General features: G+C 44.9%; 1 protein-coding gene across 1 annotated transcript in view; it reads right to left on the reverse strand.

The window, feature by feature from the left end:
- Positions 1-14,370, reverse strand: part of LOC138558200 (RNA-binding protein 25-like) — a 195,180-nt gene extending 180,810 nt beyond the window's left edge. The window contains exon 1 of the mRNA XM_069642667.1: positions 14,291-14,370. Within this exon, the coding sequence (XP_069498768.1) occupies positions 14,291-14,370 (80 nt within the window). The remainder of the gene's footprint in view (positions 1-14,290) is intronic.
- Between the last annotated feature and the right edge of the window lie 640 nt (positions 14,371-15,010).

The raw sequence follows: 15,010 nt of genomic DNA on the forward strand, positions 1-15,010 counted from the left end.
TCCTTAATGCAGAGTAAGATTAAATCAAAGTTATATTACATCATGCGCATTATAATCCATACTCTCTTCGCCTTATCGACCCTACTGCTAATCACCAACCTATTGCTTCGTGCTAGGGACCCAATAGCAAAAGAATACTTGGCTAACAGACTACCAGACAGCCCACACAGTATGGATCACCCTGCATTAAGCCTACCAAGCTTGCTTCAAAGCAATCCGTGCAGCTTAACCTCCAGAAATTATAGACTTCGATCAAGATTAAACAGACTCTACAAACCCCTTACTAGATCCCTGCCTTCAGCCAACGAAAGAACTAAGGGCCAGAGGGACAATACCACCAACCTCAATACTACGAGGCCACAACCCCCTCCTACTAAAATTAAATCCGCTCACACTCCTGCCACAGTAGCAGCTCTCCCTCTCAAAGGAGCGCTCTTAAATGTCAGATCCTTGACTGCTCATGCCACAGAAGTAGCAAACTTGCTACTATTGAACAACCTAGACTTTCTGGCCATTACAGAGTTGTGGTTACATGAAGCTGCAGGACCCCTTCTCTCATTAACAATCCCTGATGGTTACACTATACTGAGACAGGATAAAGACAAGAAGCGAGGAGGTGGCATCGCCATCATCACTAAATCCAGCCTAGCTATGAGAATTATACCTACATTAGACACTAACTCATGTGAGTCCTTACAGCCAAACTTCTGTTACTTAATTCCCAGACCCTGACTATCTACCTCATCTACAGACCACCAGGGCCTATCGGTTCATTCGAAGAGGCTATCAACTCCATACTCTCCAATAATCTCAAAGTCACCTCTCAACTACTTCTCCACAAGGACATCAACTTGGGCTTTAACGACCCTCTAGACAAACTGCCACCTCCATTGCCAATACCCTCACTGAGCTGGGTATAACAAAAAATCACGGAACCTACACATCTCAAAGGGAGAATTTTGGGTTGGGTGGCGGACTACAACTATATCGCCAACATCACAATGATTACTCCACAACCATGGATGGACCACTCCCTCCTATCCTTTGAACCATCTACCTCCAGACCACTCTCGCTAGTCTCCATGACTGCCCCACCATGCCTAACCAGGAATAAAAAATGCATCACAGCGGATAAAGAGATCCCTGCCATCCTTCCCACCCTCAACCAGTTGGCAGACCATTTAGACCCAGAAACACTTGTCAAGGAGTACAACATCATGTTACCAAACTCGACAACATTGCCTCAATAAAACTTAGACCAAGCAACCCTAAAGCCCACCTAATTAAATGGCATACTCCCCAACTAAAAGATCTTTGACAATTAAAGAGGAGTTGCAAAACCTCATGGAGATTACTCCCATCAGAAGATAGTAGAATAAATGATTGGTAATGTCATCTCTTTCTAAAAAAGAGATCTACCAGGCCAAACGGAATTCATACAACAAGCGTACCTCCAATGCCAACTCTAGCATGAGGGGATTGTTTACCATCCTTAAGGAACTACAAGGTCCTATCCCCATTCCTTACACATGTACCAAAGACAAAACATGGTGCTCAGACACACAACAGGCTCTTATCAACAAAGTCAAAACCCTCCAAAACAAAACAGCTAAAAATAAGCCCTACTCAATCATTCACCTCATTCCAACAAAAATACCCCCAACAAGTACCACAACTCCATAGCCCGATTCAACTTCACTAAAACATCCATTCTCGAGGTAAAGAAAGTTGCACTTTCACTTAAGCCATCCAACTCCCAGGGTGACCTCTGCCCGGCCCAGCTCATAAGAGATGCTGCAAGAGAACTCGCCCCTTTTGTCTCCAAACTCATCAATGCCTCATTTGCACTGGCATTGTCCCCACTAACCTTAAACAATCTTGAGTGCTGCCTTTGCTAAAAAAGCAAACACTAGATCCACTCATACCCACTAATTACCATACGATCACAACAGTTCAATTGTTGTTAAAAATCCTTGACAAGGTCGCTTACAATCACATTCAAAAAGTCCTTGAACCACAAACTCTTAGGAGTGTGAAGGCCAGGTTTCTGACCCCAACACGGAACTGAGACTGCCCTTCTTGACCTCAAGGCACAAATTGATAAGCTACGAGATTAAGGGAAAACAGCCCTTCTCCCACTGCTCGACCTCTCAGCTGCATTTGATCTGGTAGACCACAAGGTCCTATGCAACCACCTAGATTCTGCCGTCGATTTTTCCAAAGAGGCGATAACATGGATTGAGTCTTTCCTCAGCGACAGGAACATGAGGGTGTTCTCCCCGTCAGCAGCAGCAGACCCAATCCCTATTACCTGCTGTGTACCAGAGGGCTCATGTGTTTCCCCTACCCCATACAACATATTTACTAAGCCCCTTTTTGATGAACTGGATTAATTAAAGGATAATTATAGGAACCTTATCAAGGTGGCCAAGGAGGTAAAGACACTTGGATTCTACCTTGACTCCACCCTCTCTTGGTCCAAACTGCTGAACGCTATGGCATCAGCTAAAGCCTACACCTGTAAGCTCATCAGAACAGGTAAACCCTTTCTCTCGGATGACAATTGCATCATTCTAGCTAGAGCCCTCATTCTATCCAGGCTTGATTATTGTAATGCCTTATACATAGAAGCGAATAAAGCCACTATCCATAGGATCCAAACCCTCCAAAATAATGCCCTGAGAGCGGCTCTTGGCATATCTAAAAGATCCCACATATCTAGGATAAGACACCTAAACCATTGGCTTTCCACCCAAAATAAAATTAATCTAAAAGTTGCATCCCTTGACCACAAAGCAGTGAATAATGCAGCCCCCAGCTACCTCATGGATAGGTTCCAGAGAAGAACCTCCACCAGACCGATGAGAACAAGTAATTCCAATAGCCTCAGCATACCTAGATTTAAGTTGTCTAAGGTAGGAGAAGGCAGCTTCCCAGTTAAAGCAGCCCAACTCTGGAACTCCCTGCCAAATCCTATAAGAGAAGAGCAACCCTATATAAAATTCAGATTCAACTATATAAATCTGCTGAAATCCATGGATATGTAGGTCCACACAATTGTATATAAGATTCCTGATGCATATTGCTTGTATATATTTATGTATCTAACTGTTTTTGATACCTTCATCCTTTATGTATGTACATATCTAACCTCTACTGCCTTGTATATATACCTCTGTCATATTGTGTAAACACTTTAACTTAAGCCTTGCATATTCTGTACTACTGCGCCCTGATAACCTCCGGTCTGGCGCGCATTATAAATAAAAACAAACATACATAGCCATCTGTCTCTAGCAGAATTTGTATAAAAAGTGAAAACAAAACAGCTAATACAGTCACTGAGCAAAACTGAAGCAGGTACCAGGAAAGAAAGTGACTCAGTTCAAAATATAAAACTAAAAAGAAATGTATTAAGAAGATTACAACTACCACTAGAGCTAACTCTGCATCTACCAATGTTAATGTACCCAAAGGTAAGAATTCCAAAAAAATAATTTTACAAAAAATGCTCCACCACAAAGTTTGTCAGAACCTTATAAAAAACAGGGGATAAATCACGCTCACCCCTTAAACCTTACCACTGAAAACTGATCTTGGAAGCTCTTGTAGACAGTGCAATGCTCCTCAAAAGGAAATTGTTTATATTAATATTAAACAGAATGAAACCGCTAACAAAATTAATTAGGAAACTATAAAAATAACTTTGCAACATACGCAATGTCAACATAGATAACTTTGCAAACTTCTGTGCAGGCGAGTGGATTCACACAACCAGCGCAGAGCCATATTTCAATGAAGAAGCATACAACAACAGCAAAGAAACCCAATTGCCATACATAGCAGTGGCCGAGGGTATGAAGTGGTAGAAAACATTATGGTAGAAGAAACACCAATTGAAAGAATATCCACAACCAATTTACAATCAACTCTCCAGTGCAGTGAACCAATCCGTCCCATCTAGAAATGGCCATGCACCTCAATCTGTAAAGCACAAAAAAATCAAGTCAATTCCTCAATCACTTTGTGAAAGCAAAAGAGAAAATGAGAAAGAAAATGTTGCAAACCATTAACTCCTGTCGAGTGCGAAAATACACAGGACTGTGAGGACATTCATAAGCCTGCGTTTCTGGGCCTGCTTGCAAAATCACCTTGCACCACATCAAAATGTTAGCAACACACCATTCCACTGTACGAAATCTCATTTAGAGACTGTACTATGCAAAAGGTCCTGCTTTCCAAGCAGAGCATTTAAATCACATTCTCCTACATGTAACAGCCAAACATCTCCGGGAAGAAATAGACCACATCCAAAACAAATAGTTTGGAAGGAAAGAACACGTAAAAAAAAATCCAGTCACTTTTTTCTAAAGTAGCAACAGCCTCACAAATTGCAACCTTCTTATACACGTGTACAAAAATAAATAGCAAAGTTTAAAAGCACATCTGCTGAAGTACCAAACCAGGTATGTGTGTTGTCGTAGAACTTTATACAAAGAGCACCAAAACCCTAGATATAGGATACAAAATAGAAGTCAATGAGAAATCCCAATGGTTCCAAGTAGCTCTCTGCTTTATAGCAGAAAAAAAAAATGTCTTACCCCTCAATACTTTGCACACACTGCTCTGCAAAGCTTGATAACCACCTGTTAGGCAGAAACCTGTGCAGTTCCCTCTGGGACCACTGCAAAAGATTTAGGACTACAGGTGTTTGGCAGCAAACCCACTTGGTAGCAGTCTGTACCACACAGATTCACTTGGTAGCTGTGGCTGAGCAGTCAGACTTCCCTCAAGAAGAGTTAGGCAGTATACAGAGTATTCACAATAGGTCAAGAGAACACAGTAGAACAAGTAAACACTGACCAGGGCTTGGTGTAAAAGAGATAATTATTTATTTAAAACCACATCTAGAAAAACACACAGGCACTAATACTAAGCAATTCAAAAACATGGTCACTAAAAGATATACACTCCCTTAAAAGAATATTAGACAAGTCTTAAGTAAAGCCCCACTTATTCTCAGACAGCGGTGAGCGCTTAACGTAGATGGCACTCTAATAGTTTGTTTTAAAAAGGGAGAGAAGAGCAGAGAACAAGTTGAAACAGATCCCAACACTTTTATCAGAACATAGCAAGAGGGAAAGGCAAAGTAAAAACGTGAAGTTAGAGTTCAAGCGGCCGGATCCACTTTCAGAGGATCCAAACGAAATGTGTCCAAGGTCACACGGTTGCAGTGCGCAAAAATCTTGTAAAGGTTCAAAAAGGAGTTGGACCAAAGAAAGGGACCAGTTAGAGGGTCAAGGCGGCCAGCCCAGTCCAGAAGGTTAAGGGGTTATTATTACCTTGTAGCAATCTTTAGAAAGGGAGGCCTGGCGGACACAGTACCTTAAAGTGGTGAGAACACTCCAGCGGGGGCAGTTGTTCCTGGCAGCGGGTGCAAGTCAGTGCTTCATCCAGGGGAAGAGGGGATCTCGTCATGGAGGAAGACAGGAGTCTGTTGCACTGCCAGGGAAGAAACCAGCCGCAGAGTTTCTCAGGTACAAGGAGCGATCCAGTGATTCGCGGTTCAGTGGTGAGTGGCTATCCGGCTGCCAGGGTGCTTGACACAGGCAGTTCGACCACAAACCGGGCTGCGGTGCGAAGAAAGGAAGGTAAACTGGTTGTGCCCACCAGTCAGGGGAAGAAGCCTCTCCAGCCAGGAGATCTTCTCTGTCGTCGGGAAGTGGTGAGTCGGTATGATGAAAGATGCACAAAAATAACAGCATCAGAATACCGCTCTTTACGAATGTATTCTGAAGACCCCAGATTCAGACAAAACGTTGAATACATATTCCATCTCCTCTTTAAAAGTGAACTTGCAACTCTGTGTTACGAAGTAGTAGCACACACATTGAAAACAGGTTCAAATGTTTTAAACATGTCTGCCACGCACCTCTTCAGAAGGTACAAGACAAAGATGAAGTTTTGCAATCAAGTATCACAAATCTCTTGGCAAACATGAGTGGTTTGAAAGAATAATGGTTCTGATGGCACGCAGCTGTACGTGTATGCTATGCAACATTGGCCCACCCACATGGTTTGTCAATTTAAATTGTGCAGAGTATGCATGTGAAGACTTGCACGACTTCCTACTCATATCAAACGAAAACAAAGCAGGGATAGACATGAAAACACCAGGAGAACGCTGCTCTCCTGAACCTGTAAGTGTGTCAAGGTACTTCCATCACCGATTTATTGCCATGCTGCACTTCATCTGTAATAAAACAATTCCTCCCCTCAGAGAAGTGCAACACTTATTTTGGAGAAAAGAATATCAATCCAGAGGAGCAAGACACATCCACATGCTTTGGTGGATAAAAGATGCCCCTGAAATTTGGTCAGGACAGTGATGCCACTGTTTTACAGTTCATTCACAAATATGTCACTTGCGAAATCCATTCTGAAAGCACACATAGTGAGCGACATGCACACATTTAGCGGTTTCAAAGACATAAATGTGGCAAGTATTTGACGCAGATATAAAAACAAAGGAAAATACTACACCAAGTGCTGCTTTGGCTTCCCTAGACTGGTTTTAGTGAAAGGACAAGTAAACCGCTTCATGTCTTCTGTTAGAAACAGTGTGGAAGGAAAATCGCCTAACACCACAGTACATCAATAATTACAATTCAATCATTGCCCTCTTGTGAAATGCAAATGTAGATGTGCAATACATCGCAGACAATTCCACTACTGTTGCACGATATGTCACAGCCTACTTAACCAGCTGAGAAAACAGAGCTGAAAGACCTCTAGGATGACATATCTGATGAAACACTGTCACAAATATTGTACAGATTTGGTATAAAAATGCTCTCCCACAGAGAATGTGGTTCCTATGAAGCTGCAGACCATTTAACAGGCACATCCCTATATGGCAAATCTGAAAACATAGTCTGGCTAAGCCTTGGTCCTGCTACATCCAGAAAAAGAGTGCTCAAAGTGTACCAAGATATAAATAGCCAAAAACTGTCCCAACAGACGGGACATTTGGAAACACAATTTATTGGACATATACTACACAAACAGTAATACTGCATTGGAAACAATGCGTCTATACCACATAGCTCAAAATTTCTCATACAAGAATACTATTAAACCAGATGGAAAAAAAAAGGTAAATACGTAGTCAAATGTTGTGAAGGCAGTCTGGTTAAACCTACCAAAGCCAGCCTGATTAATCATATGAAACCATCATTTAAAACTCCTCAACATAGAGAACTGTTCTATGTGGCCCTACTCCAACTTTTTAAATCATGGAAAAAAGACGATTTATTGGGCACCCATAACTCCTGTGAAGATGTGTTCAATGCAAGTGAAAGCAGTATAACAGATATGAATCTCAAACACTACAAAAACATGTTGGACAATAAACGCCAACAAGAGGAAGAAGTCCAAGCACAACTAAATGAAGACACTCATGGGGGCAGTCAACCTTCTCTTACAGTAAGCCAAAAAACAGAAAGCAGAATTAGCCATGACTGAAGTAGAAAACACCATGTATCAGTATGAGAAATTTGAAGAAAACTGCTCTAATGAAATCACAATTCAAAGATGAGCAACATAGCATTTTTCCGGAAGAAACTAAAGAGATTGAACATGATATTCAGCACAAAAACAAAACTTGTAGTTGTGAAAATTATAAACCTGTACTCCTGCATGTAAATGGCAAAGCTGGTTCAGGCAAAATTTTCTCATTAAAAATCATCAGCAAGTTCCTCCAAAAATAAACAAGCTTTCAGCTGTTGCAACAGCCCCCACAGGTTTAGCTGCCTACAACATAGGTGGTGTTACTTTACACCGATTGCTACTTCTTCCAGTAGAACACCAAAACAAATTAGAATACTACAAACGTTCAGCATAAGCTGCTATGAAGCTACGCAGAATTCTGAAACAAATGTAAATGCTCCCAAAAGATGTGGTGAGCATGGTCTCCAACCTAATGTTGGCTTTGATTTACCTCAGATTGCAAGAGGTCCTTAAAAACGAACCACGAAAGAGTTTTGGATAAAAACAATTTGTTTTCACACATCATCTTCAATAAACACCAGTGAAAGGTGAACCTATTTTTAAAACCTTAGGACACAAACTGTGCCGTATCACACTTGGCAGCAGAGCAAATGTAAACCTCTGGCAACATTTCCAATACAGAGAACTAATGCAAAACATGTGTCAGTCTGCAGACCTCACCTATTCTAAAATTTCAAAAAGCATTCGGATTGATGTGCTTTCTAAAGAAGCACAGTCTATCTTAAATAGCAGACACCTCCATGAGCTATACAGGCATAACACATGTGCTACTGATATAATGGAACAATTATCACACAAGAATGCATGCCCTTAATGCCAACCCTAGCAACCTGTGCACAATTCAATTAAACAATGTTGAAAAAAATATGCAACCAACAGTGCAAATTAACTTTACCGACAAAGTGGACGTGCAGGGTATGACAGTGCCTATGTTTCAAGAAGCCACAGCATAACTAAATAGCTTAGAAAACTATCTCCAACACAGCTGGTTTAGACAAAATGTTAACTTTGTGTTTAAACTGTAAAGTAATGGTAAAACATGACCTTGACATGGATCAAGGATTAGTTAATGGAGCACTTGGTACAGTTGCTGGCTTCCAGACATACCCACATGATAATAGTTTGTCAACATCCACTTTGACAAACTTTCAGAAGTTAAAAGGATAGGATGCTCAACAGCCTGATTCCTTCTTTTCAAAGATATGTATGTACGCAGAGAACAGTTCTCTGCCTCTTCCAATTGCAGTCACTATTCATAAATCACAAGGTCCAACCCTAGATCATGCATTGGAAGCACAGTATTTAAAGAAGGCATGAGTAAAATAGCACTGTCATGGCTACATACACTTGAAGGACTATTCAAAAGACAATGTGCACTCTACACACCCCATCTCAAAATGTACCCTGTTCCTCAAAAAGGAAAACTTGGTAAAAGAAAAGTAGTACAAACACAACTTATACATGATCTCCCAACAGAACCACCAAAGAAATTGAAAGCAGCTACTACTCCATCAATTAGCACAACCACGGAAGGATGTAGTGAAAAGGCAAATACGTACCCATCTGCTCAAAGAGAAGTACCTCTTTAATAAAAGCAAGTGGAGTTCCACCAAATGACTGACAGAACTATCTGGTCCATTCAAATTTTCCAACACAACTGGTGTAAATTGCATGCAAATGTAGCAATCAATGTTCTTTTGAAATTGCCACCAATTGTTCAAAAAATTTACTTAAACGGTGCAGACCAGTTGTGTTTGCAAACGCTACTCCTTCACAGAAATGCAACAAGCAATCCTGATAACACTTTGGGGTCGATTCATGGAGCAAACGTACACCGAAAATCCCAGCGCAAGCAGGCGCAAGGTGGCGGAAGCGTGAGAAACCCAGCGCACGCGTGCGATTCAAGGAAGACGCTGCGCGTGTTTCCCGCTGTCCGTGCGCCAAATCCTGCCATGGCGAACGCAGGCACACACGGCGTGTGCTACGCGCACAGCAAAAGCGCACATAGCGTGACGCACACAACCAAAGTGGGCGGAACAGTGGGCGTAACACGCGGAATGGGGAATAACACGTGAAAAAGAAGGCGTAACTGGGGAAGTACTGCAGGGAACTACACGGAATGCCCACAAGCACGCGTACAACCCGTATTCATGGATTTGAATACAGGAAACCCGCGCACGGCAAAAGACGCACACAGGCATAAACGCGTCCGCCACACGAAGGCAGGCGGAAGCGTCCCCGCGCACAGTATAAAAGTGCGCGCAAACAACAAACACGTATATACAGCTACGATGAATGCCCCATTTGTCGCAGCACTGATCGTGGGACACCGCAGGAGGAGAATAGCCAGGGCACGCATTTTCGCACCACGGACAAGCCTTTTTGGGATGCCTGACGACCAGGTCTACGGCAGGTATAGGTTTCCACCCCATATCATCCTAGACCTGGTCAGGGAGTGGGAAGATGACCTTACATCCCCCACCCTTTGCTCCCAAGCATTGAGCCCCTTGGAGAAGGTGCTCAATGTCCTGCATTTCTTGGCCACTGGGTCATTTCAGTGGACTACTGCCATAGTGGGGGGGTCTCACAGGCCACGCAGTCACGCTGCCTACACCAGGTACTGGCAATCATGACAGCGCTCCCCTCAGTCCGCAGGCACATATACATGCCCAGAACACCCGCAGAAAGGCAGGCCGTTGTCCTGGATTTTTTCAGGGTGGCACACTTCCCCAAAGTGCTCGGTGCCATAGATTGCACCCATGTGGCCCTACGTCCACCTAGGGCCACTGAGCACATCTACCGAAACCGCAAGCACAGGCATTCCATCAATGTACAGGTGGTATGCGATGCAAAGGGAATCATCACCTCTGTCTATGCAAACTACGCTGGCTCCACCCATGACAGTTTCCTATACAAAATGTCTGCCCTGAGCCGGGCCCTGGAAGCTGGGCAGCATGGCGACACCTGACTCCTAGGTGAGTACAAATGCCCGTGCACATGCATGCATGTCACACACACACACACAAATACATAAACCCCAATAATCACAACCATTTACACCTCCCCAGGGGACAGTGCCTACCCTCTGAGCAACCACATGATGACGCCAACCCGGAACCCCACCACACCACCCCAGGTAAGATACAACGCCGCCCATATTGCAACCAGGGCCATAGTGGAACGCACATTCGGAGTGCTCAAGTCACGTTTCCGCTCCCTTGACCGCTCTGGCGGGCGCAGCTACTCTATGCACCCCCAGTAGTGTGCAGGATCATTGTGGCAGCATGTGTCCTGCACAATGTTACAACATGGCAGGGCGTACCGGTGGACATGGTGGTGCCCCCACATCCCCAATCACAGGCACAGGCGCTGCCCATGGGAGGGGACAGGGCACGTGGCGAGGAAGCCCGGACCCAGCTTGTGGCCACATTTTTCGCCTAAACTCCCACCCCTGCGGAGTGCACACAGGCCTGGCACATACCAGGTGACAATCGATGATGACAAAGAGATAGTCAACTGTCACAACCCTACCACCCTGAGATAGTTGCCATGGAAGTGCCACATTGTCTGCATCCCTAGCTACTTAAACAAAAGCTATCCTGTGTGACCGAAAGCCACACATATGACATGACATGATATGGCATTTGTAACATGCCTATACACAAGTGTTTCAAGGTGCGACGAGGCAGGGAGGGGGGAACAAGGGAAGACAGACAACGATACTACTAGGCCAGGTGTCATTTAGATTGCGCAAGGGCAGGGGTGGGGGGAAGGGAAAAGTGCAAGGGGAAGGGGAGGGGGGGAGTGCAGTACAGGGTAAGTAGAATAAAAAACAAATAAATAGCCAGCTGGTGGCAAATGCAAGTGCAGACAAGTGCTGGGAAGGGGGGGCTGTAGGGATAGAGAGACAGTCCCGCAGTGCAGGGGTTGCCAGGGAGGCAGTGCAAGTGGAGAGTGGCTGGGCCAGGGATTGAGGTCGGTGAGAGTGGCCCAGTTGCAGATCCAGTGCAGTTCCAGTGAAGAATTTAGCAAGGGAGAGGGAGAGAGAAAGCAGGAGCAAAGAGGAAGGTCCTGAGATGCTTCCGGAACCGGAGATGGTTCTCCTCAAGTTCCAGTGAGGCAGGAAGGCTATTCCAGAGGGAGGCCCCTGCCGCGGAGAGAGATCTACCCTCAGCTAGTTGCTTTGAGAAGCGGATGACCCTGACATGCAAGGTGTGAATCACACACACCTGCAAAACAGGCCATGACCATCACTGTTATGGCACTCAAACCGTCCCAAACCACAACATGACATGGCAAGCAATAGCCATACACCAACACAGTACCAATAAGGTACACATTGCCATGTCAAAAATGTACAGTGGCATCAGACAATGATGCCTGACATGGAATCAGATGAAATGACTGACCAACAACCTCCCACCCAAAATAAGTCATTCCCAAATGCATTACAAAAGTTGTAGACGTAACATAACAATGAATGCCTGTCTACATGCACATTGTGCATTGCAAAATCAACACTGCAGCTTCTGTGTGCTGTGTCCAACTCCTGCAACACACTGCTCAGCGCACAGCAGAGTGAACAGCTATTGTGTGTGATGCACACTCTGAGCATCACATCTAAGCGACAAACCACATCAAAAAGCAAATTAGGCATGGACAGGATCCATAATTGGTCACAGAACTTGTGCTGCAGGGACACAGTGGGCATCAGAAGGCAAACAGAGTGTACACGTGGATATCCAAGGGTGGTTGTACATGTAGTGCATCATAGTGCATGTGTGTGGGTCAGTAAGGACATGCACTCAACATATGCATGTGCAATCAAGTGACCATCAGTGTCCTCTACACATCACATGTGAACATTCACCATGTGCACACCCCAGCATGTCAAACCAAAACTATCCCCTCACACCTAAAAGGTAAACACAACACATGAACAGGCATTGATCAGCAGAACACAACATGTACATAGGATACCGCAATTACAATGTCAGGGTTCCCATCACACTGCAGGGCAAGGCACTATCAACAACAAAACACCACCCCTCCCACACAAATGACCATGACCACTCAACTGCACCTGGGTCAAGGAGCCTTCAACCTTCAATTTCGCCTGGCCACAGGATCACCCTTCCCCTTCGTCACCATCTCCCACCTTGTGTGTAAAAAGGTGCCTGCACCCTCAGAGTCCACCCTCATTTGCAAAATCACAAAATCCAATCCAGAAAAACGAACCAGAATACCCTCCAGTAGATGACTTGACGTAGCAGTACCTCACAAAGGCCAAGTACTACCACAATGATGTAACAACCAAGGTAGCACAGTAAAACAATGTCACAACAGGATGTGAACCATGTATGGTACATAACATAGAATGATGCACCATGAACTTGTGTACTGTCACAGGTCCCGTGCACAGGCGCAGGAGTGGCACGAAACAACCACCTCCACCGTGGCCCGGGTGCCTGCAAGGTCAAACTCACACAGGCCTCTGAGACCCTGGTTGGGAAGGAGGGTCAGGGATATGCAGTCGGGACAGGTGTTGGCACACTGGATAACTGGAATGGGTGGCAGGAGAGGGGAGGAGGAATGACACATGAAAGTAGGGAATGCACGAAAATGTACTACCTGCATGAACACATTCACAATCCAAACACACTTGGACATCATTGTCATGGCCTTCTGTAGTCCAGGCTTAGGAGTGGCATGAACCAACCACCCTCTCTAGTGTTTTGGCGGTGGCAAGTTTGGGGCTTACACAGGCATCCGCAACCCCAGAGGGGAAAACGGGTCAGGGAACGTTGCTTGGATAGGTACGGGAAGCAGGAACACCGGGTAGAGGGTACAGGGTTTAAAATTGGATAGGACTCCGGGTGATTAGGGGAAAACAAACATACCAAATTGAATTACACATTCATCCATGCATTAGTGCACCCCCCAGCAAGCCTATGCAGAGCAGTTTGAAAGAAAAACAACAAGACACTTAGCTCTGGTTTTGAGTGCTGGCCTCCTGCCTGCGCACTCTCAGGTCCGGTTACAGGAGCACTTCAATGCTGCAAAGAGAGCCACAGTTAATAATCTGTCTGTGCCCATAACACAAAAACACACCACCAAATATGCCCCATAGCAACAAACTACTCTACAAACAGACAATCTGGTGTAGTTGCTTCATACCCATATGTAACATTACCCCTGTGATGGGTCGTACAAGTCAATGCAGTAAGTCAGCCGCCGGTGGGTGCGTGGCAAATGGAACACCAATGTGTCACAATTCACACAACATGCAATGTTCCCTGGGTAAGCAGACAGACCCATATAGCAAGGCATGACTTCAGAACAAGTCGTGTTCCACCATGACCAAAACAAAGTAGGCAGTGCATGTTTCAAAATGTACATGGAAATGAAATGCACTGCACCCAAGTATGTCCCTTGCTGTATGTCCCTGTGAGCTGCCCCTTTCCATGTCTCAGAAGGCTACATTGTTGATACAAGTGCCTCAATGGACCTTGGTGTACCAGAGGGTATGTGCCACTGCCCCTGCAGGTGCCCCAGACAACCTTACAATCAACAGCCATCAGTCCACCAACACATCTCAGCTGTATTTTGTGCTTCAACACCAATATTCATCCAAGCTCACCCTCAGTGCTGTTACTAAGCCTGCATGTGCAACTCGCCTGGTGCAAGCTTTGCTGTGTTGTGGCCCCCCTGTGATGCTCACCTTGCCTGGAGTTCCTTGGAACACGTCAGCAGTTCTAGGATGTAGGTCTGCAATCCCTGTGCCTCTGCTTGTACACACATGTGCACGAGGGCACCAACAAACGTGTACAGAATTCAGACGTCCAATGGGCCATGTCTGCTGGCAAAGGTGGTCTGGAGGCTCATCCCCCTGCAGAAAGGGCATGAAACACATGATTAATGCTTTAAAGTCATCTGTGTGTGTATCTTCAGGCTTCTCATTACTGGACCATGTCAGGGACTTACATCAGAAATCACACCATCAGTCCGTCTTTCACATCCAAAGTGTGGAACACACTATCTACGGCATGAATTGGAACAAGCACGTGTACAGTAAAGATAAGAAACATACTACACAATGCATAGCAATGAATGTACACATTAATCATGAAACACCCCATCTAGCAAAAGCTGAACAGTGGACAATAACACCGCAATCATCCCCACTAGGGGTGTCAACACAGGTTACACAGCACCAGACATGCCACAGATATGACAGTCCAAAGCCCTTCTGTAATAGGCTGTCACACCGAACCATCCTTGCGAACCCATGGATAAGGGAGGCAGGAGTGGCATATGTGAGTCAAGGACCCCAAGCAGCAAACACAAACACAAGACAACCCTGAAGGGCCCAGCTGGAACAGACAGTGGATGCCTTCAAAAGCCACAAAGCACCGCACCGTCACCATGAAAGCACAATAAA

This window comes from Ambystoma mexicanum, chromosome 1p (assembly GCF_040938575.1).
Source record: "Ambystoma mexicanum isolate Mex_15411 chromosome 1p, UKY_AmexF1_1, whole genome shotgun sequence".
NCBI classification, from domain to species: Eukaryota; Metazoa; Chordata; class Amphibia; order Caudata; family Ambystomatidae; genus Ambystoma; species Ambystoma mexicanum.